Source organism: Danio rerio, chromosome 13 (assembly GCF_049306965.1).
Source record: "Danio rerio strain Tuebingen ecotype United States chromosome 13, GRCz12tu, whole genome shotgun sequence".
In the NCBI taxonomy this organism is placed as follows: Eukaryota; Metazoa; Chordata; class Actinopteri; order Cypriniformes; family Danionidae; genus Danio; species Danio rerio.
Window position 1 is genome coordinate 6,467,517 of NC_133188.1, and position 24,890 is coordinate 6,492,406.

A 24,890-nucleotide genomic window follows, 5' to 3' on the forward strand; every position below is an offset into this window, starting at 1 on the left:
GAGAGACTGAGGGTGCTTTCACACCTATATTTTTGTTTCGGAACGTATCTCGTTTGCCCAGTTAGTGCGGTTCGATTGGCATATGTGAACAGGGCAATCGCGCTCTGTTCCGCGCCAAAGTAATCGCTCCGAGATCGCTTGAATGAGGTGGTCTCGGCTCAATTGAAACGAACCCTGGAGCGGTTCGATTGCAGTGAGAAAGCGATCCGATCCGAGCGCGGTTATATAACGGTGTTTTATGGATATGTAATAGGCTTACGGCTATATGAAGAGAGAATTATGAGTACGGCGGGAAGTTTCGCGAGTCTCTGGATGCCCGCAAACGAGTGATGATCTCCCGGTAATCTTGCGTCTCCCTCCCAGTCCTCAAATAGGCATTGTCGCGCACCCTTCTCACCCCTCCCCACCACGTCTCTCCTCAGACATGTTGCGCGCGCACCCTGTCAATCACCACCAAACCACCACCTCTCCTGACAGCTTTTAGCGGGACGCTGCAAAATAAACCCTGACACTCTGACCAATGCGAGGAGAGTTTACTCGCACGTGACTTGTTTGAGCTCTTTTGGTCCGATTAGAAACTTTGCAGTGTGAAAGCGAACCGCTCCAAGAGCAAAGAGCAACAATGTAACAATTGTAATCTCTGTTTCGGAACAACTGAATCGATTCACAGGTGTGAAAGCACCCTGATGGGTCTGCTCCAGGCTGTCACTGCTTTTTTGGAAAATATTCCAATAAAGTATATTCTTTTGATATTCATAACCTCCAGACTGAGTTTCATTCATTAAGAGAAAAGCCGAAAACCACAACACCATTCGGCAAACTACAGTTTGAACCGCTGTAGTTAAAAACAGTATAAAGTGCTGTATACCAAAAGATGACTTGACAACCACCTGAAATACCCGCAGCACTGCACATTTTCAGTTCCTTTATTAAACACTCCTGAAATAGATACATCTTTAAAAAAGGAAATAAAAAGATAATAGAAACTAACACCAACAAATGATTTCATTCAAGAAAAAAACTTTTTTTTCCCCCCCCTGCAAAAATATACCGAAAAGAAAAGATTAACAGCAAGAAATTAAACAAAGCATTTGTGTTATTAAAAGAAGCAACATGTACATGAGAAGTACAGACACGGACATTTTAACACACACAAATCATCATTTGGATTTGGCAGATGCTTTTATCCAAACATACATGAGTCTCTTTACAGACAGTGAATTATCCAAAACATACACGACACATGATTCTCTTCACACAGTCTGTATTTTAGGGCTTGATAAGATAACCGTGTGTGCTTATGACTTTTTTATACTGCTTTAAATGCTGTGTGTGTCTCCATACTTTTACGTTTCGCATCAATATATTGGTAGATTGTGGATATCAGTGACAATCACACATTATAAGCGATGAGTGGGTGCAATCACCTATAAGTCCACAAATACTTTAAATGTCAATCTTTAGATCTACAATCTTCCAAAGGCAGCCCAGCTGAAGCGAACGCCTACTATAGCTACAAAGCTCCAGCAGCATTTAATGAAATTATTTTTTTAAATCAACAAATAGTTAAAGTTGAATTCAATTGGCTAGTGCTAATAAAAGCAACCAATCGTGGAAGTAGGATTTGAATAAGATGAGGTCAGACATTGTATATTAAAATAAACCAATACGGTCCATAATAAAATATCACAGTCGTCTTGTGTAGTAGGGTTGCCACGATACTGGAATGTTGTTACCAATCGATACTGACATTTTAAAAACGTCCATTTCCCATGAACATTTGAGCATGTTTATAAACAGAGCTGATTTGCCATTGTGTTCACATGCTCAACAGAAATGACTTTGGTTGGCTGTGATTCACCAAACTCACCGTTGTTTACTGCGTGTAACCACAGATACAGGGACACTGGAGCATTTTAAAGCCGTGATTTATCAGCGGAACGATTGCGTGTCAGCTTATAAACAAACCAGCTGATCGCTGTGACTTCGAAATGCTCCAGTGTCCCTGTAGCTGTGGTTACACTCAGTAAACAGCGGTGAGTTCGGTGAACCGATGACCTTCACAGCCAATCACAGTCATTTCACAGTCATTTCCACAAACACAACGGCAAATCAGTATCATTTAAGATCTTGCTCCACAGCACTTAAATATTTGTGGGAAATGGACCTTTTTATATTTCAGTATCGATTGGTATCGAATTCTAGTATCGTGAAAACCCTATTATGTAGACCAAATTATTGCTCTTAATTAAATTTATAGACAAAAAAAGTGAAAATTCTTCAAACAAAAGCTAAATCACATATTCTGGAACAATTCATTTGACTTATTTAAATCAACACCCTTACAACCACCACATTTGGCAACCAAGTCTGAAACAACAGTGCAAATGCTTCAAAATAAAATGCTTTATTCGATGGACGTTTAAATCCGAATACGAGATAACCGATACCAAAATCCAACGCTTAACGTACTGGTTTACTTCAAAAACATTGAAAAATAGGCCCTGTAAACCATTAACAACATCCCGCCGTTATAAATCATTAATAAAATCCAGAATTACAGATAGAGAGAGGGAAAAAAATTGCATACTTGTGAGGGCACAAGTTCCAGGCCTGCTATGGGTTAATACAAAACATTGTCTCTGCATGACATTTCGTTCTTCGCTTCAAATGTCTGCTTTGAGGTTACAGTTGAGAGGAAACCTTAACACTGAATTTACGTATTAAAATGATGTGATGCAATGGAACGGACAGAAGCTAACCATCATGGACGATCACCAAAATATGGTTATTGACTTGCAGAATCCCACCCGATACCAACAGAAAACTCGCCAATCTGACAAAAACCCAACATATCGTCTCTGTTGACATTGGTTAGTTTGCGCAGCGATGCATTGGCGTGTTGTAAACTGGAATGTTCATGTTGTTTATTTGCTTCTTTGCAGTGCATACAGTAGAACCGTTTACATTCTACTAGAGTGAAAAATAAACCAGAAATAAGTGACTTTTCAGTAAATGATAAGATAATGGTAGACTAAAAGCTAGATCTGAAAAAAATGACATTCGATTACGAAACCTAAAAGCGTTGATATGAGCTGGATATTTTTTCTCCTCCAGTATGGCTATGTTATGGACTTAGACCTACCCAAATCCATCCGATAAGAGTCCCATAGAGCCAGGTATTGAGATAGAGTTTTCTACCTGACTCGGTTAACAGCATTGGAAAAGTGAGGCCACTCAAAATCAGCAGAGAAGGCAACGTCTTCGAAAGACTAAGAGGTGATTTACGACCTTCTCCAGGAAACCTGCTCTTTTTGGCAGGGTCTTCAGACTCATAGAAAGTAGTCAGAAGCCTAGAAAAAGAAGAGAGAGATTTTAATAATAACATTTTATTTTTGCCTTTAATTATCTTTTTAATACTCATATTTAGGAATGGGATGATAATCAGGTTCAAGGTTTACTGTGGTTTGGAAAAGTAACATTTTTGTTGTAGTACCATAAACCTGTGGTATATGTACAGTTGAAGGCAGAATTATCAGCCCCTTTGCACTTTTTTCTGTTTTTTATATATTTCCCAAATGATGTTTAACAGAACAGGGAAATTTTAAAAGTATGTCTGATAATATTTTTTCTTCTGGAGAAAGTCTTACTTGTTTTATTTCAGCTTGAATAAAAGCAGTTTCTAATTTATTATGTACCATTTTAGGGTCAAAATTATTAGTGCCTTTAAGCTATATATATCTATATACATATATACATATACATATATATATATATATATATATATATATTTTTTTTTTTTTTTTTTTTCTTTCCCCCGACTGTCTACAGAACAAACCATCATTATATAATAACTTGCCTAATTACCCTAACCTGCCTAGTTAACCTAATTAACCTAAATAAGCCTTTAAATGTCACTGTATAGAAGTGTCTTAAAAAATACCTAGTAAAATATTATGTAGTCATCATCATGGCACGGATAAAATAAATCAGTTATTAGAAATGAGTTATTAAAATTATTGTGTTTAGAAATGTGCTGACAAAATCTTCTCTCCGTTAAAAAAAATTGGTTAAAAAAATAAACAGGGGAGCTAATAATTCTGACTTTAACTGTATATGTGTTTTCAGAGTGTTTTAGAGAAACAGTATCTCCTGCACAAAATAACTTGACACCTACACATTAAGGCTGATTTATACTTCTGTGTCAAGTCATAGGCATGACCCATGGCGTCTGCCTTGAGCGTAGCTGTGCATTTAAACTTCTGCATGCTCTTTGTGTTGCTCTGCAACAACACTTCCGAAACACTAGCTGGCAGTGGGTAATGTTATGTTCCTCTGTGCTGAGTTTCTTTGCAGGTGTTTTTTTTCTGAACGCTACCCTAATGTATAAGTAGCTAAAACTCGCGTATTCAGAGGTTGGGAACCAGCGGACATGCAACAACTTTAATCATAATGTAAACACAAAACATCTGGAGCTGCTTAATGTTTTTATGTGTGTTATATATTCCTCAGAGATTTTGCTCCATATTGACATGATACCATCAGGCAGTTGCTGCAGATTTGTCGGCTGCACATCCATAATGTGAATCTCACGTTCCGCAAATTCCCAAAGGTGCTTTATTTGATTTAGATCTGGTGACTGTGGAGGCCATTTGAGTACAGTGAACTCGTGTCATGTTCAAGAAACAAGTCTGAGATGATTCATGTTTTATGACATGGCGCTTTATCCTGCTGGAAGTAGCCATCAGAAGATGGGTACACTGTGGTCATAAAGGGATGGACATTGTCAGCAACAATACTTGGGTAGGCTGTGGCATTGACAACAATGCTCAATTGGTACTAATGAGCCCAAAGTGTGCAAAGAAAATATCCCCTACGCTATTACACCACCACCACCAGCCTGAACAGTTGATACAAGACCATGCCACGTTTAAAGTCACTTAAATCACCTTCCTTCCTCATTCTGATGCTCAGTTTAAACTGCAGCAGGTCATCTCGACCATGTCTACATGCCTTAATGCATTGAGCTGCTGTCATGAGATTGGCTGATTAGGAATTCGTGTTAATGAGGAGTTGGACAGGTGTACCTAATAAAGTGGCTGGTGAGTGTATATTTGATGTTTTTATGATATGCTAATAACTATTCATAACCATTTTAGCGATTGCTTAATTTATTAAATAGCCTATTGTGGTTACAAAAATCTTTTATAGAGTTTTTGGTATTGGGAAATGGCCTGTGTGTATGTTTGTAAGGGGGATTAAATTCAGTAATTGCATTATTCCTCCTTTAGATGGCAACAAGAGACTGTTTTGTAATTGGAAAGGAGATGCTTGCTCAGTCAATTAACTGTGATTTTGAAAGTACAAAGTTCCTTATTCAAAGTTATTTTGATCCGCTCCACGGTTGGTTTTATTTATTATTTACAGACTTATGCCATTGAACAGTTGCATAAACAAACACTTACTCGCTCACGTGTGTGTGATTGTACACTGCAGAAAATGCTTCTCTTACATAGATTGTCGTTTTTCTTGCCCAAATATCTAAAAAAAAAAAAATCTTAAAATCAAGAAGCATTTTCTAGACATGCTAATTTTTTCTTTTTTTTTAATAAAACAAGCAAAATGATCTGCCAATGGGGAAAGCAAAATTAACTTATGCCAAAAGGAAAAACTGGATTATTTTGCTTACTCCACTGGCAGATTATTTGAAGGAAAAGCTTGCTTTATTTTAACATATTATTTCTGAAAACAAGACAATATGTTTTGACTGTCTAGAAAATGCTTCATGATTTAGGAATTCTCAGATATTTGGACTAGAAACAAGACAAAAAAAATCTAAGTAAGCATTTTTTAAGTGTTTGACTACCGTCTGTATGACCAGCTAGCAGCTTTCAGGTTTTAGGAGTCCGAAATGTGGTTGACAGGTTAACATGAAGCATATAAATATTAAAAAGTTGTGTGTTTATCAGATTAAATCAAAATGACTGATAATAAAATAAAAAATTCAGACAGAGTTAAAGCTAGAACTACAAGCAACCTGCAGGCAGCGAGCAGACAGGAAACAGGAAGCCACATTTCACACCACTAAAAGTACATCAAATGGTGAATACAAAAGTGAAAGCAATCCATTCAAAAGTGTTGCTTTATAGTGTATAGCAGAATAGCTATATTATTGCATGTTGTCCTTTGAATAAGGTTTTACTACAGTGCTTTTCTTAGACTATCAGCAAGTAGAAAATACAAATGCATTTGCTGCTAAAATGGTGGAGGTACCTGCAGTAGCCTTCTGCTTGAGTACTGTATGCTTGATGTAACTCTTAGCAGTTTTAACTGCAGTTTCTTAAAGGGCCATGACACCCCCCACTTTCGGTTAAAGTCTACTTCAGAATTTTTTCAGAAGATGCATGATTAATGGGCGTGGAGCTCCGCGAGCATAGGGCAGGAGTGGGCGTGTCCAGCAGGGGAGAATGTGAGCGAACGAAGCCAGCTCACAAAATGAGACATACCGTGAGGAGACGCATGAGTTTATAGTTTACAAAGTTAAAATGCAAAGAAATGAACAGTGATTTAATGCCCTGCTACATTTGTTATTCGTAATTTCATATACACATAACCACAATTTATATCATTATAAAGATAAATGTGTTCATGTAAACACTATAAATGAGGACTTCTCCCTCAATCCCCGTATCCAGCAGACTCAGTGCAGCAGGTCTCCTGACCTGTCTATTTTAACCGTTAGCCCTGCTGGTAATCTGGAGGATTTAGGCAAACACAGCAGCACAGTGATGTGTCTGAATGTGAATCCTGATAAAAGACAGCGTCCGCCATTCTCTAATTCTCATGCTGCTCTGCAGACAAAAATGCTAGCAGCACACACATAGCTTTGCTGTATGATCGGCCCTGACAAGATCGCGGGGGAAAACATGCAACAAACCCCGTGGATCATGGAAAAAAACGCATATGAGCCTTCATGAACGGCCAAATACTGTGTGCCGTAGGTCCGTGACATGTCTCACAGCTCGGGCTTGACTCTGGCAGGTCTCATGAATAATTAAGCAGCCGGCTCTTCTCATAGGATAAGAAAACTCCACTATGAATAATAATGAGAAACCGACGCGTCATCAATTGCACTTGCAGTACTGCGCTACGTCGCTGATTTTGATCCCGCCCCAAAAATCATTTTAAACCCGGAAGCTGAAATTAGCTGACAAAAGCTAAATTACCCAGTTTTCCCCACAATTTAAGCTGACAGGTGCTAACATTGTCTTAACTGATGCTCAACACACACAAATCTGTTAATATATTTAAAAAAAAGTTCTCCAGGGTGTCCTGAACCTTTAATACCTTCACCATAGTTTTCAAGTTCAAGTTGAACTTAATTGTTATTTTGCTACATGTGTGAAACACAATGTCCTAAATCATCATAAATATGCTTCAGTGGAGAAAATAAGCACTGAATACGTCATGTTTTTTCCTGGGAATAATGTTTCTGAAGGAGCTGTTGACATGACATTGAACCAGATTTTGGTAAAAACCCAAACAATACAAACATTAAAAAAAAAAGAGTTAATAATGTGTAATAACAAGGAAATGACATCAGGAGGAAGTGCAGAACTACTGAAACATGTTTACTACTTTATATAAAAGGTTGTTTTGTTTTTTTATGGCAGCCTCATATGGAGAATGAAGTCGCATGGATTACTCAGGTGTGACTTTTTCACAAACTTCAACAGAGTGTCAAAATCTTGATGGTTCTGTGGGTCTCGTCTATCAAATCTGAGCTTTATTTTGTATTTTCTATTGGATTCAAGTCAGGGGATTGGCTGGGCCATTCTACAGCTTGATTGTCTTTCTCTGAAAGCATCTGAGAGACTGTGTTTTGGATCATTGTCTTGCTGAAATCTCCACCCTGGTTTCATCTTCATCATCCTGATAATGCAGATGTTGGACTGAAGCAGCTGATGGTAAATTACCATAACGAAGGTCAGAGGGTTGCTGAAGAACTACTGAGAGATTTCAGCTGCTGTCTGGGCTTTTACTGCCTTACTACACCTCCCTTTCTTCATGCGTTCAATACTTTTTCTCTGGGTCATTTCATTTGATTACACATAACTTACTTTGTAAACTAATTAGATTTGTTTTCTTTGCATGTATGGATTCTTTGGTTGTTATCCACATCCAATGGTGACATGTTCAATACTCCTTTCAGTGCTGTATTTTAAACCTATACAACCCGTCCTGTCAATATTTTATTATTCTGTGATATACATTACGATATGAATACAATTCCACCAGATGACTTGAATATCTTTCTTTGGAAAGAACGAGTCATTTTAGACTGAATGGGATTATTTTATAGAGAAGTGCATCTGGATAAAATATAATAAACCATCTACAAACAGATATATACAATTCTTTAAAAAAGATACAATTGAAATTATGGTCATTTTTAAAGTATTCAGGCATAGGAAATTGTACCGGTTGTAACTTTAATAATGATTAATTTACCAAAATATTTTTATTAATGTCGGACAGCAATTGTATAATACAAAAAATTCTACAAAATTAATCGTTAATAAAGTTAAGGTTATCGCACACTGAATACAAAGTTTTTGTACGTGAATTATCACAAGCAATCAAAATTCAAAATTATCAAAATTCCACTGATTTCGTTAAATAAACTTAGCATTTGGGTATAATCCAGTGCAGCTCTTTGATAATGAGCTGAATTCTCCTTCCTCCATGCACTAATGGATGAACCCAATATGTAGCTTATTCCTCTTTCTTTTTCTACTTTGGAGAAGAGAGGAGAACAAAGTATCACTGCTTAAATTGACTCCGAAATGTTTGTGCTTTTTCTTAATGGATTAATTATTACGCGTCGGACTCGGTGTGCAAGGTTTGTTTACATGTTGAATTTTTCACGGATCACTATGGAAAAAAAAAAAACATGAAAATTCAGACTTCAATCATTTGAAGTACTTTATCTGGGAGATACTCCTATTAATCTTAAAAAGGAAAACAAATGTCTATTTAAGATATTTTTGGCAACAAGTAAAAAAAGCTATAACCCGGAAATGGTATAAGGAAGGGCCACCAACTAAAGACGAATGGTTCAAAATTATAGCAGAAGTTAAGGAAATGGAAAAAATGACATATGCACTTCGATTACAATTAGAAACCTTTGAAAAGTAATGGAGTAAATGGCTGGCTTTCTCCTCAACGACAATATAAACATTTATAATTGAATATTTACATAATTCTAGAGGTTATGTATCATTGTGAAAATATGTTTGGCAACCTTTTATTATAATTTATCTTATACTTAATTTATTTTGATGAGGTTAATTTAATATTTTTATGCGTATATGTACATGGCTATACATGTGTGGAATGGATGTATGTGCCTATACAAGTATGTATACATATGTATATTTATGTATATATGTATTATTTTTATTTACTTTTTTTGTTCCCACTGGTTATATGTTCCCAAAAAATCTATAAAAACTAAGTTAAAAAAATTAAAAAAAAGAAAATTCAGACTTCAGCGTGCAAAAACCTTTACAAACGGTACAATTGCTTACACCTGAATGCTTTAAAAATCATTATACAGTCAAAGGCCTCAAAAACACAAAAATATGAAACTATAACAGACTCAACTTTACAAATCCTGCGATGTGACTATAGCGATAGCAATGCTGAAACAATATATTAAATATAAACATTTACAAAAACATGGGGTTTAGTTATATTGTGGGTGATAGAAAGAGGTTAAAATCACTTTCAAATACTCACTTGTCCTTGATTTCAAATCTTTGATGTAGCCACCCACGGAAAACGTCAGGCTCAGCAGGAATGTCCTTTATGTCTACACGGCTGATGTGGATGTGCACCCTGGGGCATTCCTTACACAGAAACTCTATTGCAAAGAGAATGTGAATAAGAGAAAAGAAATAGTAGCACAACATTTTCAGCGTTCTGCAGTCAAGTAGCACAGAAGCGCTTAGCCCTTTGTTGATTTACATCCTGAATTGAGTGCAAAAAATGATCACGAGATACAGAATTATGAAAAGTGTGGTGCCTTATAAAATTCAGACTGTGGTTAGCAACTGTATCTTACATAGGAAACACTCAAAAGAAATGATCTCTAAATGCACAACATTACTGTTTACATGTTAAACCTCAATAGTGATGTACAGTGATGAGTGAAAATATTTTCCTGATACTCTGGGTCTGTGACGCATTCATTTCTGCAGAAGTGTTTGTTGTTTTATTCCTTAAAGAATGCAGGCACAACATCCTACGAAATATAGCTCCACAAATACCACTGCTGTTTATTCCTGTGAAAAACAGGATGTTTCTGCATGAAAGCTTCTTTTCCTTTAATGTTTTTGAGGAACTACCGGAAAACAACACGTTCCAACACACGCTGTTTACAGGAACTGACAGGAAATTCACATATCCGCGTTTCACCAGCCCTCAATCAATGAGATAACACTATGTCTGCTGCGTTTTCTCTGCTTCCTCTGTTTCAGTTGAGGAAAACGCCAGTGCTGTTTGCAAGCGGAACGTATAACCACACACCTGGCATTGTAGGAGCGGGACGTCTCTGGCCGTCGGCTGTAAGAGTGCCCTCATATGCAACGGTTATGTCATAGACAGCGTCCAGGTGTTCCCGCATAGTCTCAATGGCGACATGCGACGCTTTCATTCTTGGTGTTAAAATGTGATTCAGCACAGCAAGTCCTGTAATAGATGAGAAGAAGTGACTAGAAATTTAGTTGGTCAAACTGTGATCTGCTCCGGTGGCTAGTCTGCAGCTTTGCACAAGAAGTTTGGCCGGAGGAGAAGTGGTCGTGCCCAGCTGAGCCTGGTTTCTCTCTAGGTTTACTTGCTTCACTTTCATCAATAGATGAATTACCATGTTTGTAAACATTCAGGATGAGCGTGCAGAAAGGTTGCAGAAAAAACTGGGAGCGCTAGCATTTACAGAGAGGGAATGACATCCCATACGAGTTTGTTGTTGTGTTAGAAATAAGTTATATTAATTAAATTATTTATATATTATTTACATAATGCTTTCATTATTTCCTAGTTTGGTTTCAAGTAGACTAAGGGTGCTTTCACACCTACACTTTTGTTTCGGAGCATATCTCGTTTGCCCAGTTAGCGCGGTTCGATTGGCATATGTGAACAGGGCAATCGCGCTCTGTTCCGCGCCAAAGTAATCGCTCCGAGATCGCTTGAATGAGGTGGTCTCGGCTCGATTGAAACGAACCCTGGAGCGGTTCGATTGCAGTGAGAAAGCAATCCGATCCGAGCGCGCTTATATCACAGTATTTTATGGATATGTAATAGGCTTATGGCTATATGAAGAGAGAATTATGAGTACGGCGGGAAGTTTCGCCAGTCTCCGGATGCCCGCAAATGAGTGATGATCTACCAGTAATCTTGCGTCTCCCTCCCGGTCCTCAAATAGGCATCGTCACGCACCCTTCTCACCCCTACCCACCACATCTCTCCTCAGACACGTCACGCGCGCGCACCCTGTCAATCACCACCAAACCACCACCTCTCCTGACAGCTGAGCGGGACGCTGCAAAATAAACCCTGACACTCTGACCAATGTGAGGAGAGTTTACTCGCACGTGACTTGTTTGAGCTCTTTTGGTCCGATTAGAAACTTTGCAGTGTGAAAGCGAACCGCTCCAAGAGCAAACAGCAACAATGTAACAATTGTAATCTCTGTTTCGGAACAACTGAATCAATTCACAGGTGTGAAAGCACCCTTAAAGTAATGGAAGAACACATGCTGTACCTGAAGGGCAGCTCTATAGAGGAAAACATTACCTTGTTTAGCAGCAAAAGCCTGGCTGTCGCTGATAACCTTCTTTAGCTCAGGGTTGTAGCGGGTTCCCTCTGGGAAGATGACAAGATACATCTGTGCAGGAAAACAACCAATTAAAAAATAAACTGTTATGAAATGCAGCACTTGAGATCAAATCACAGTAATGAGAGGTCAATTCCAGTTATGCATTTGTCATTTGTGTCCAACTTAAAATGAAATAATACAATACACATACATCTGGAATATTAGAATACAAGGAGTGACATAAAAAAATGATCTCCCTGCTCACGATGAAGGGAATAAGCTTGGCTCCAAACCATAGTATGAGAGTCACCTTTATGACTGTATAAAGTGCTATATCTCTGATTATGTCACAGGAAAAAGTAGGGATGCATGATATATCGGCGGCCATATCGTTATCGGCATGATAAATGCTATTTTTAAGGTTATCGTTCCAATGTCAAAATTAGGCCGTTATCTTTTAAGCCGATAGATTATGTAATTGTACAGAACTGCCTGCCTCGCACTTGCATGGGCAGAACTTGTTCAGACTTCATTTTCATGTTTTATTGTGTATTTTATTTTAAATCGCCTCAGGAAAAATATTACATGTGTAAACAAAATAGCAAAGATGCACATGTGCTAAGAAACTCGTTGGGTTGTTTGTAATATGATTAATATGTTGCTTGCCATGTGTTGTTGATGTAAGACTGTATTCAGTTTGATCTGCATATTTATAATGATTATAATGAGCGCTTGTGATGGCTAGGAGCCCACGCGCACACACATAGTGAGCCGACAGAGCCTTCACAGCAGCACCGGGGAGAGGTGCACCTGACATTGAATCCAGCATAGGGGTTCTCAACCGTTCGTCACATTCTGTCTTTACATTATGCACTGTGTTTGTCATAAAGTCATCTGTGCTCAATGCTCAGATGTTGTATCAAAATCGTACTTTCTACATTACTGCCAATTATTGCAAAGCAACAAAAATAGCGCACAGAAGTACAAATGCACAGCTACGCGCGTTGCATGTGCTGTGGGTCATGCCGATCACTTAACGCAAAAGTATAAATCAGGCTTAACTAGGCAGGTTAGGGTAATTAGGCAAAGTATTGTATAACGATGGTTTGTTCTGCAGACTATCAAAAAAATTCTGACTTCAACTGTACATTACTGTAACATGTTTTATTCACGAACATTTGAGCTGCTTTCGGTTCTTAGTTCTTCCATTTTCATTAAAATACATTTATTAAACTTGTTAATTGATTAAGTGCTATTTTATTACTTAACCATTATTTTTATACAACAGTCAAGTTGCATGTTCATTTGCCATACGAAGAAAAGGAAATCATTTATTTTTGGCACGCTATAATATCATGAATTTAGTTCTATATTCATTCCTTGCAATTTTTTAATTATATATATATTTTTTTGCTTTGTGTAGGCTATTCCGTTCATATGAGCAGTTCAAACTTTTATGAAGTTTTTAAAATAATATCAGTTGTTCACTGTATAAAAATATCACATTTCAAAATATTTATAATTATTGCCTATAGTATATCAGCCTCCAAATCTTAAGAGTTATTGGTTATCGATATCAGCCAAAATATCCATATCGGTGCACACATAGAAAAAAAGTATATTTTACCAATAATTTTCCATACAGGGACATAGAGATAAGTTGAAGGGTCACTTTTTATGTCAAGAAAAAGGCTACAGATTTGGCAAAATTGTATAATAAAAATTTACAATAAAAGACACTTATTATAGTTAGATTAGCAAAACATTCTGCAAACAAAACTGTCCATTGTCAATAGCTCAGAGAGGTGTAAAGGGTCTTGTGCTTTGTTTGTTGTATAGCTTGTCAGTAAGTTGAGTCACGGCAGTTGGCATTAATGTCATAAGCAGAGGCTGCTGACTGCTTGGTGTGGCAGAATTGCTCCATTTATTATTAGGAGCCAAGCCAAAGGGACAAAGGGCCCTATTGTTCCTCTAAGGACTTTTCCTCTTATCTGAGGTTTAATTACACAGTTCCAGTTTCCTATTTCTCATTATTATTAACCGCTTTGCCATGGCCAAACCGTTCTAGATATCAAAAATCTGCTCACAATAAAGCATCCTCAACACATTGACTCAATGTTGAGCAATTTTAGTGATTGTTGAATTAATTATCTAGGAGAAAGTTCAATAGCATGGATTTGTTTTTAATGTCGGCAATATTAAGAAAAAAATACTTTGAGGTAGGCGTATTATTACCTGTAAGGTTAAAGCGGAAATGGTCCAGGTTAATGGTTTGAAAAACTTTGAATTTCTAAAATGATTACAGCTTGAGACACATTATAAATCAACCAGAAGCCATTACATAAAACAGTTAATACATACTGGAGAAAGATCTATAACTTCTCTATGTGGTGATTTGGACAGCTTGGAAATTAAACTCTGCTCTTATTAACGCTAATAATGCAACATAGGACAGTCTCTTCAGGTCTTCCTCATCTTGCCTTTTATTAAATCAGCTCAGTTTCAGGATTTTCATTCAGAGAGTGATATAGGAGTATACTCACAGGTGTGCTCAGTCTGGTCTGAGATGATAGTTTCTTCTTCATGGCTTTCTCATCAAAGTTGGCACTTCTTTTCACATACACACCTCCATGCTGTGAAACACATCAATCATTATCACATTATTGACATGCATTCTTATTTATGTAATAAAACTCTGTAATTGAGTTTTTAAAAAAAACTATCAATCAGATATAAATTAATGGATTTCTGCAATATTTGTACTAAATTTGGTGCTCCTGTTTTATGAATATGTGTGCAACAGTTCCATTACCTACCTGTGAGAAATACCACCCGTACAAAGGGAGCCACTTCAAACCATCTTTCAGGACATATCTAACGTGTCCAATTGCATTTTGTCGAATGGCTAACATATCAGCAATAATCCAGTCAGCTAAACGGAAGAACAAATCATTACAAATGGCACCTTGGTGGTTATATAATACAAGTTATTATATCTTGTCAACTATATGTTCCAACCTGTAGACTGATGGTTTGACAGATAAACCACATTCTCCTTTTTCTTTGGTATTTCCCCATATATAACAATCTGAAAAACATACAATAACAATTGAGAATGAACACAACAGAGTACATTATTACAGAATACAAACACAATTCTAGCTTTAGGGTGAATGGTACAATGTGTTTTGATCAATAAGCTATATTTATTCTGGGACTTTGTGCCTTTAACCCTTAAACTACCCCACCAAGAAAAAAAAATTTGGATTGCATTTCTTAACTTGTAATGTCACTAGTTAACACACTCAATGCATTTTTTTCCCAACACATTCCATAATTTCTAAATATCAATCTCTACCAACCTCTCAGTTTTTGGTAAAAGTACTGGACTTAATACATATACTATGAAAAATCTAAAAATATGAAGTGTAACACTAATAAACAAAAATGTTTTATTTTGGATATTTTTGAACACTAAATCACTTTTATTTTTAAGTATGCCATAAAATATTTCAGATTCTCAATGAATATGTTTCCTTTTTTTACAATGAAACCAAAATCAAGTGTAGTTGTGCAACAGGATTTGGTTTGATTTTTTTTTGTAAACCAACAATGCTGTGTGTGTGTGTGTGTGTGTGTAAACCATTATTTAGAACGGTCATTCTTTAAATGACTTCAACAGTCGTTATTTAAATCAGTAAAAACATGGTCAACCATTTGGTAGAGGGGCAGTCAAAGGGTTAATAGGTGTTAATAAGAAACAATATATTTGATTATAGAAACAGCATCTCCTGAACATGGTGACAACACACAACTAATGCAACAACCAGGCCTCACCACTTAATTAATGCCATGGGTGGTCATTTTTTATATTCTCGATAGTGTTCCCTACTGAAAAGAAAACTGCTTAAACCAGCCTAGGCTGATTGGCTGGTTTTAGCTGGTCGACCAGGCTGGTTTTAGAGGGGTTTTGGCCATTTCCAGGCTGGTTTCCAGCCATTTCTAGCCTGGTCTTAGCTGGTCAGGCTGGGAGATCAGCCAAAATCAGCTATGTCCAGCTTAAACCAGGCTGGTCAAGCTGGTTTTAGCTGGTCATTTTCTAGACTGACAAGCTAAGTCCAGGCTGGAAATGGAGCAGCAAATACATCAGACAAAATAAAAACAGCACACGTCATGATGAGACGGATGCACATATGTACACTGTGGATGTTCGCTGTGGCACCCAATGTGCAAATCTGGTCACCCAGGATGCTTGTAAAGCACTATCGCTGACATCTGATGCCCTGGATTGGCTCCACAATCTTAGCCGTCTGTACAAGTTGTTTGTGAACATTGCAACAGCAGCATGAGTAACAGTTACTGACCCACAAACCATGTGTTAAACAAGATGGGCAATCAGGAATCCAGTAATCTGGTCTGTTCTACATTAATAGGAGTCTACTTAAAGAACATTGCCCGAACAACAGATGCTTCACTGGTGTGTTTACACTGGTTGGACTGAAACAAGGCTGCAGGAGAGATTTGAAAAATGTACCACATTTTAAGGACCCATTATGGCCACTGAAGTAATCCAGAAGTGCCTTCATTGCACATTCCAAAAGCAAAAGAAATAGTGCATGGTTTCTGCTACATTCATTCTTCCATGGCAGGACGCCATGCCAAAATTCATCCCACCACGACTACATTATAGCTTCTCATTGAAAACGTTTTATTTTTTTTATAGCGGGTAATAATCGCACCAAAACGTATTAAAGGGTAAGTGAATTATAACAGTGCAAACTTTTCTGTAACCATAGTAGTGCTGTGCGTCATTTGTTTACCCTTTAAGGTGAGGTGCTGACTGACTGACTGACAGGTGCGTGAGGCCAGCAAACAGGACGTATAACAATTTCACTTTACTTCAGGACGCATTAATTCTACTCTGTGGGTCTATTGGAGACATTCATAAATATTCCTAGCAAATCTAATAAATGCTGGAGACATACTCATTACATAAACACACTAAATCGCACCCAGCAGTGTTTGTTTGAGAGCGCACATGAAGATTTGCATTGAAATAATAACGCCACAGGTAGTCGGTAGATCTGTGTAAAAAAGAACCTGCCGCCACAGCTGGAAATAAATCCTGGAGGAAACACTGTAGTGTCTGGATTCTCTCAACAGCAGATTGTGTGAAGACCATCTTGAGGGCAATGAAAACTGAGAAGATCCAGGACATATACACCCATGCAACAGAGATGAATGCCAAGCAAAAGATTCAGCCTATAACCATACACCACATCTGCTGTGCACAGAAACGCTTCACTGACAATATCTACAACGCACCTACCCCAAAATAAAACCACAGAGCTGACTTCGTATTAGGTGCTGGATACTGTGGACATTTAAGCTCCAATACACATACACAGAAACTACAACTACTATTTGTTTTTTTGTTTTTTTAATTTTTGCCTTGATTTGACAAGGCAGCGGGATGACAGGAAGTAAAATGGAAGAGGAGATGGGATCGGTCCATGAGCTAGGAACTCAAACACGGGATGCCTGGAGCAATTTTGCAGTAGATGTCGGTGGACCAACCACTGGCCCATCAGCTCAGAGAGATCGCAAATATTCGGAGAAAAAAAGTTGTCATTAGCCTTTTCATTCAAGTAGAAGCACTTTCAGCCACAGTAGAAACTTATTTCCTAGATTTGTTTGTCCATAACCCCACCTCACACCCCCCACTTTCTCAAGCATCAATACTTGCTGCACTTAGGCCGAGTTTACACTAATACGTTTTAGTTTTAAAATTGCGTTTTAAAATGGAAACAATCCTCGTCCACACTGGCGTTTCTGAAAAGATCTCTGTCCACACTACACTGCTGAAAACGCACATCACCTGACCACACAGACTCTGGCATTCACTGCAGCATATGCGGAGGTCTGGGCGTCGGACAGTTCATCAAGGATGTACCACTAGATCTCATCTCACTATTGTTGTTAACTGTGATATAGGGTTGGGCGATGTTGACCAATTTGGCATCAAACGATGTCTAATGTGTAGGGCTGGGCAATTTTTCCGATTAATTTGACTTTACGTTTTAAGACGATTTAACTTTGAATGAAATCGAGAAATCGCGATTTTTAAAAAAATCTATATATTTTATCCATTATAATGGCACCAATGTGCTTTGGTTCACTCTCTGTATGAAGCAGGAAGCACACCTGAAGCACCTCTCGGCGACGCGCCTCGCAGCACCACGGATTTTAGAATTCTAAACAGGTTTCTATACACACACCGGCGCCACCCAGCCACGATTCACGAAGTAGATCATATTTCAGCCGGCCCACAGAGCGCCATCTGATTAGTTTCATGTTAAATATCATGCGAATGTGCGCGTTTGGTGCGTGATAGTTTAAACTGTCATGTGCGCGTCGTGTCGCTGATCAGTACCTTTTGATGTAGATGCTAATTTGCCACCGGAGATAATGTTGCCCTAAATAAACAAAACAGTCTGACAACACCTTAAAATAATAATAATAATTATTATTATTACATAAACCGCAGGAATGGTAAAACAGAATATTTTAGCAATATTTAAATATTTTAAAACCATGACCTTTCCAAACAGCAGTAAAAAACAGGTTATCATCCCATGCCTAGCTGCATTCTTTCTCTGCAAATGCGAGTTCACAAGCACATTACAGTCCCTCCTGACACTCACACAGCCACTCTCATTTAGGCTGGATGTAGCACTGAAACATTTCATTAAAGCCCATCAATGTATAATATATCCCGCCACATTTTTACTTTGTCCATTAAGCCAGAGTTTTCATCGTCTCATTTTACATGCTTCAGTCTCTATGTAAAAATCAGGTTTTAATTTAAAGATCAAGAGCAAACCATGACAGTAGACACCTCAGTACTAACTTGTAACTAACCATAGCACAATTGCTATGTGGTTTTGTATGTCTAAGCAGTAGCACTATCCAGTTGGTGTCTGTAAATGACCACTTAAGCTGATTTGCCACAGCTTGTTTGCCTAAGGCAGAAAAGGGCACAGCTTTTTCTGAAGAAACCCTACAGCAAGGGAATTCTGATGGAGAAACAAATGTTTTCAGCTCAAGTGTACATGTTTATTTTGCTTAAATTGTACTTTGTACTACATGTCTGCAAGTTTCATAATGTCCAATTTAAGACTTTTTAAGACCATTATGAATGAAATTTCAGACTTTCACAGGGCAAAACGCTAATAATTGTTTGGAATAACCAACAGAATTTTCTTTACTTGCCCCATTATAATTAAAGTTTAGTTATTTCTTAGCCACATATTTTAAATAATGTGTCAAAACAAGCAAACCCTAGTTATATAAATATATATATATATATTTAGCAGCATAGCTTTTTTTTTTAAGACAAGTTTTAAAAGCTATAATAAACAATATTTATACATTAATATATGAAGAACTTTTAAACAAATTTTATTTTTAAGGATGTAAGGAAGACAATTAAACATATTGTCCGTAGTGTATGTGTGTGAATGAGTGTGTGTGAATGTTTCCCAGAGATGGGTTGCGGCTGGAAGGGCATGCGCTGCGTAAAACGTGCTGGATAAGTTGGCGGTTCATTCCGCTGTGGCGACCCCGCATTAATAAAGGGACTAAGCCAAAAAGAAAAAGAATGAATGAATGAAATATACACTAAAGGATTACACCAAATTCTGGAAGGGAAAATCTTAAAAAATATATAATAAGTTTGTTAAAGTATCAGGACATTATAGCAATATTCTGATGCCTACAGTGCAGACTAAATCTTGATTTTTGGAATTTCCAGCAGGGCAATCACCTCAGGGAATGACTGTTTCTTGTTTCATACATACACACCCACACACTCGAGCAGACTTATACACAAATAAAACAAGTACAGCGACATTTTGAGGACTTTTCGTATCTAAATTTACTGAGCTACATGCTTTGATACAACCTCCAGCCTTTTTTTTTGTTTGTTTGAAAACATGATTTTAACAAAACAACAACAACAATTTCAAGGCAATCATGTTTTTAACACTTCGAAACACATTATGCTAGAAGAAAACGGTTTGTCAACAAATACTAAATAGAAAAGTTAAATGGACCCTTTGCACAAGACTGTTATGACGCATTTATTGATCATCATAATCTTAAATCCCTTTTAATATTATTATTTTTAAAAAACGTATGAAGATTTATTTGCATTTATGAATGCATTATATCATCTTTGCGTTAAATTACAAAAAACGAATTGCCGATTATTGTGAGGTGTTTCTAAAGGCTGATTTATGTTTCTGCGTCAAACGTCGGCATATGCTACGGCACTGATGCATAGTCCTTCGCCGTGGCCATCGGCGTCGCTGACGTGCACCTCTCAAAAAATGTAACTATACGTCGCAACGACGCGTAGCGCAAGCTCTGTGATTGGTCGGCTTGGTAGCCCTGACGTGTCTGGGCGGGACCGAGAGCCGCGTGAATGGTGCGAGCCTGATGGAGCGATTGTTTACAAGTGTGGAGTCCCGTGAAGGAGCTCCAGATGGAAAGTTTTGTTTTGTGTTAACCTCATAGTTAAAGTTGCTGCACGTCCGCCGGTTCCTGCCTCAAAATGAGCGAGTTTGAGCCACTTGTACATCCCGAAAATGTTAAGGAAAAGCAAAACCGCAGGGAAGAAACTCGACACAGAGAAACATTTACACCTCACTGCCAACTAGCGTTTCGGAAATGTTAATGCAGACCGACAGAGACAGCGGGCAGAAGTATAAATGCACAGCTACACACGTTGCATGCGCCGTGGGTTATGCTGGTCACTTGACGCAAAGTATAAATATGCAGCGTCTATGGGGCTGAAAGTAAATCTGACATTGTTCTCTTTTCTGGCTGCCGTTATTAGTCTCACACCATTTTTTCCCTTTTCTAAAAGTCTTGATAACACTATCGTTGAGTTTTTCTTTTATTATTTCAGCAAATAGGATTGTAAAAATAATATTTGTTCTACTCTCCCATTCACTGCACTCTTAAGTTTACCCAACTATGATGTGAAAAAGGTCTATAATATTAAAATACTAATCTGCCAGAGGTGGCATATTGCTGATCGAGTTGACATCTGACAGCAATGAATTTGTAGTCATTTTAACTATCAAGTACATTAAATCTATAATTTACTTTAATAATTGTTTCAAAAGCGTTTTTTCAATATTCACACCGAGATTCCTTTACGAAGAAGCTCAGATTGCCAAAAAAAGGTAAAAAAAAAAAGGGAGGGAACCACTGTGATGTACTGACACTGCTGTGCAGAGGTCAAATGGAGCAAGGTTGGTTAGAGTAAAGGTCATTGCACACTAAATCCGAAATTTTCGCACATTGAAAAATAATTATCACGATGCATCTTTCCCATGCTGCTGTTTGGTGAGTGTGTAAATGACTATAGGTCTGCAGTACTGCCAGTCCCTGCAGGATTTTTTTCATGGATGGAAATGCGTGTTATGTGGCTAAAGTATCACCAGCAAAGTATCAAAAAGTCTTTCCTGGAATTTTACTGTTGCAATCGGGATATCACAATGATTAACCCTGAAAAATTCAAAGCAATGCAAACACTACCAGATCACTGTTGTGTTTGTGATAAAACGCTAAACATGAGCGCGCATTTCTTCTTTCTTTCACTCTTTCTTTATACTGAACTAGTCTGCAGTAACGAAAACAGGAGACTCATTAGAAACAAATAAATGGCCAACCAAAAAGTAACCAACACAAAATACATAGATGCGAGTCACATTTCACACTCGATAGACTATAATTACTATAGAATAAATACAGCACTGCAATATGCAAATGAGAGAGATCAACCCAGAATGTCACTCACCAATTTTATAATGTTTTGAGCTGTAGTTTGATAGTACACTGATCTTTTCTCCTCTAAGGCTTTATTATGCAGTCTGTCACCGTCTTTTTGCTCTGCTCAGTATGACAGGCTGAAGGATGCCGACACGCATCTCAGAAATTCTGAATATTTAAAATAGGCACTGTCCTTATAAAATAACTGCATATTTGTGATCTAAACAACTACATTCTCACGTAAAAGCCTCAAAAATACATCATGTTGTCCAACAACTGCAATATTCAAACTGTATTGAGTTTATTCATCTGCTGTCACTCTGTGGGCGGAGTAATACACAAGAGTGAAGAGGCTGTACTGCTCTGATATTGCAGCATGTCACACGGCTCTCAGCCAATCAGATTCAAAAAGCAGACAGAACTGCTGCATTAAGTCAGTTAAATAGTGCTAATGCTGTTTTAAAGTCACGCTGTTTCAGACCGAATATTCAAAGTAGCGTAGTAAAGAATTTAGAGAGCGTGTCACAAGTTTTAATACTGTTAAAAATGAACAAATATACGAATATAAAACAACTTAACTCAAGTTTTAACAAAAAAAAAAGTATATAGGCAAGAGAAATACCGTCAAGCTTACCTCCACTCCCGTGTAATTCTCAAAGAAGAACAGGACCATGCTCTGGTAGACTGAATAGGCACGGTCATCCACAGTGTGATAGAGTCTGGCCGGTAGAATAGCAGACAGCAGCCGCCAAACGCTCCAGGACAGCAGGTAAGCCGGAGCCGTGCCCAGCATCACCGCCGTCGGAAGCCAGTATCGCAAAGAGTACGTGTGTACGACCAGAGAGAGCAGCATTCTGACAGGAAAAAAGCGAAATGACCCTAGCGAATGTTATCCCCAAACAGCTGCTAATCTTTCTCGGTGTCCTCAGCGACCGCCCGAAATGCATCGATATTTTCGCCAAAACTCTTAGTCGATCACAAATTAATTGAATAGACGTGCAAATGACTTCGGTAAAGGAGAGAAGTGTTTGCACGCAACATCACATCTCCCGGAAATGTCCTCCAGGTTTAAGCATGGCATCGCTGTTATTGCAACTTTCTTAAGTAAGGCTCTGGTCTTACATAAGGCACGGTTCGGTTCATAAAGAGGTTATAATACTCTGACCACTTCTCGAAAAAAAATAATTATTTTAAAGCAGATGCCATTCATTACTTGATAAACCATCCAGAGGACAATTCGGTGACAAAAGTTCTAAGCTATTTTAAACAAAGACCCCACTAATACACTACGATACATGCGTATCGCGGAAGCATATTCAAACGCAATATCACCAAAAACAACACTTTGCTCGCTCCCAAAGTCACACACGTTCTCAAGTCTCCATCTTCTTCTTCGTTTCCTTGTTCTTCTTCGTTCATGTTTTGTGACAGTTAGCAACTCAACTTGGAGAGTGCATTACCGCCACCTACGAGACTGGAGTAAGGCCAAAGAGCTTAGAACAGGGGTGTCAAACTCATTTTATCTCAGGGGCCACATGGAGGAAAATATTTTCCCAAGTGGGCCGGATAATATCATGGTATATTTAACTTAAAAACAACAGATTCAGATTGTTTTCTTTGTTTTAATACGATCAGCATAAAACATTAAGCTTGAGCATGAGGACTACACGATCATGCCAATTTGTAACTTTTTGATTTGGCTAATTCATATAAATTTGTATGATCTCATTCGTAAAATTTATAACGATTTGCTTATCCACCAATTACTGGGTTTAAGGGGTGTGGTTGATTGATTTTTTACGTGATACATTTCATACTGTACATATACATGATACATTCCATACATATACACATGATAAACTCAATACATAAATATACACACTTTCTTCTGTACATACATACTGTAAACAGGATACACTCCGTACATACATATACACGATACACTTAATACATATATACAGACATATTACACTCATACATACGTATACACACTCTATACATACACACACACATGATACACTCAATAGATATATACACACACTTTTTACTGTACATATACACAGGATACACTTCGTACATACATATACAAGATACACTTAATACATATACATATTACACTCATACATACACACAATACACTCCATACACATGCACACAGATACACTCAATACATACTACAGATAGTATCCTCACTATATATATAGTTACACATGATACATTCCGTACATATACATGATACACTCAATACATATACACACTCCATACTGTACTTATACACATGATACATTCCGTACATATACATGATACATTCCATACATATACACAGACATTATACACACGGGATAGAACCCAGGTCTCTGGTGTGAAAGGTGAATGACATTACCACTGAGCTACTGAGCACATGATACACTCCTTGCATACAACATGATACATCCTATACTGTACATATACACATGATACACTCCATACATACATATACACAATACACTCAATACATATACATTCCATACACACAGACATGATACACTCAATACATACATATACTCACTTTCTACTGTACTTATACACGATACACTCCATACTGTACATATACACAATACATTCCATACATATACATGATACACACTCTATACACATACACATACACAGACATGATACACTCAATACATATACACACTCTATACATATACACAGATATGATACACTCAATACATACATATACACACTCTATACTGTACATATACACGATACACTCAATACATATACATGATACATTCCACAGACATTATACACACTATACATAGTACACTCCTGTCAGGGTCTGGGATAGAACCCGGGTCTCTGGTGTGAAAGGTGAATGACATTACCACTGAGCTACTGAGCACATGATACACTCCTTGCATACTACAGATACACTCCTCAGATATACTGTACATATACACATGATACACTCCATACATACATATACACAATACACTCAATACATATACATTCCATACACACAGACTCACTTATACTCACTTTCTACTGTACTTATAGAAGATACACTCCATACGGTACATATACACGATACACAATACACATACATATACACAGACATGATACACGCTCTATACTGTACATATACACGATATATATATACACAGACATGATACACTCAATACATATACAC

The 24,890-nt window shown here is 37.6% G+C and overlaps 2 protein-coding genes across 6 annotated transcripts in view; one reads left to right on the top strand and one right to left on the bottom strand.

Annotated features, from left to right (window-relative positions):
- angpt2a (angiopoietin 2a) overlaps positions 1-24,890 on the top strand; it is a 56,165-nt gene that overhangs the window by 3,981 nt on the left and 27,294 nt on the right. The gene's annotated exons all lie outside the window — the stretch shown is intronic.
- agpat5 (1-acylglycerol-3-phosphate O-acyltransferase 5 (lysophosphatidic acid acyltransferase, epsilon)) lies at positions 913-22,919 on the bottom strand. The gene is made up of 8 exons (NM_001076745.2): positions 22,353-22,919; positions 14,897-14,966; positions 14,695-14,810; positions 14,422-14,511; positions 11,857-11,947; positions 10,591-10,752; positions 9,802-9,925; positions 913-3,353 (listed from the first exon to the last, which is right to left on the bottom strand). The coding sequence occupies exons 1-8, from the start codon at positions 22,569-22,571 to the stop codon at positions 3,128-3,130; spliced, it is 1,098 nt and encodes a 365-aa protein (NP_001070213.2). The 5' UTR covers positions 22,572-22,919; the 3' UTR covers positions 913-3,127.

Excerpts from the sequence above, each read along its gene's own strand:
- agpat5 (NM_001076745.2), bottom strand. The coding sequence starts at position 22,571 with ATGCTGCTCTCTCTGGTCGTACACACGTACTCTTTGCGATACTGGCTT. Across the intron at positions 14,811-14,896 it reads GTCAAACCATCAGTCTACAG|CTGACTGGATTATTGCTGAT; the intron begins GTTGGAACATAT and ends TCTTCCGTTTAG. Across the intron at positions 3,354-9,801 it reads AGATTTGAAATCAAGGACAA|GCTTCTGACTACTTTCTATG; the intron begins GTGAGTATTTGA and ends TTCTTTTTCTAG.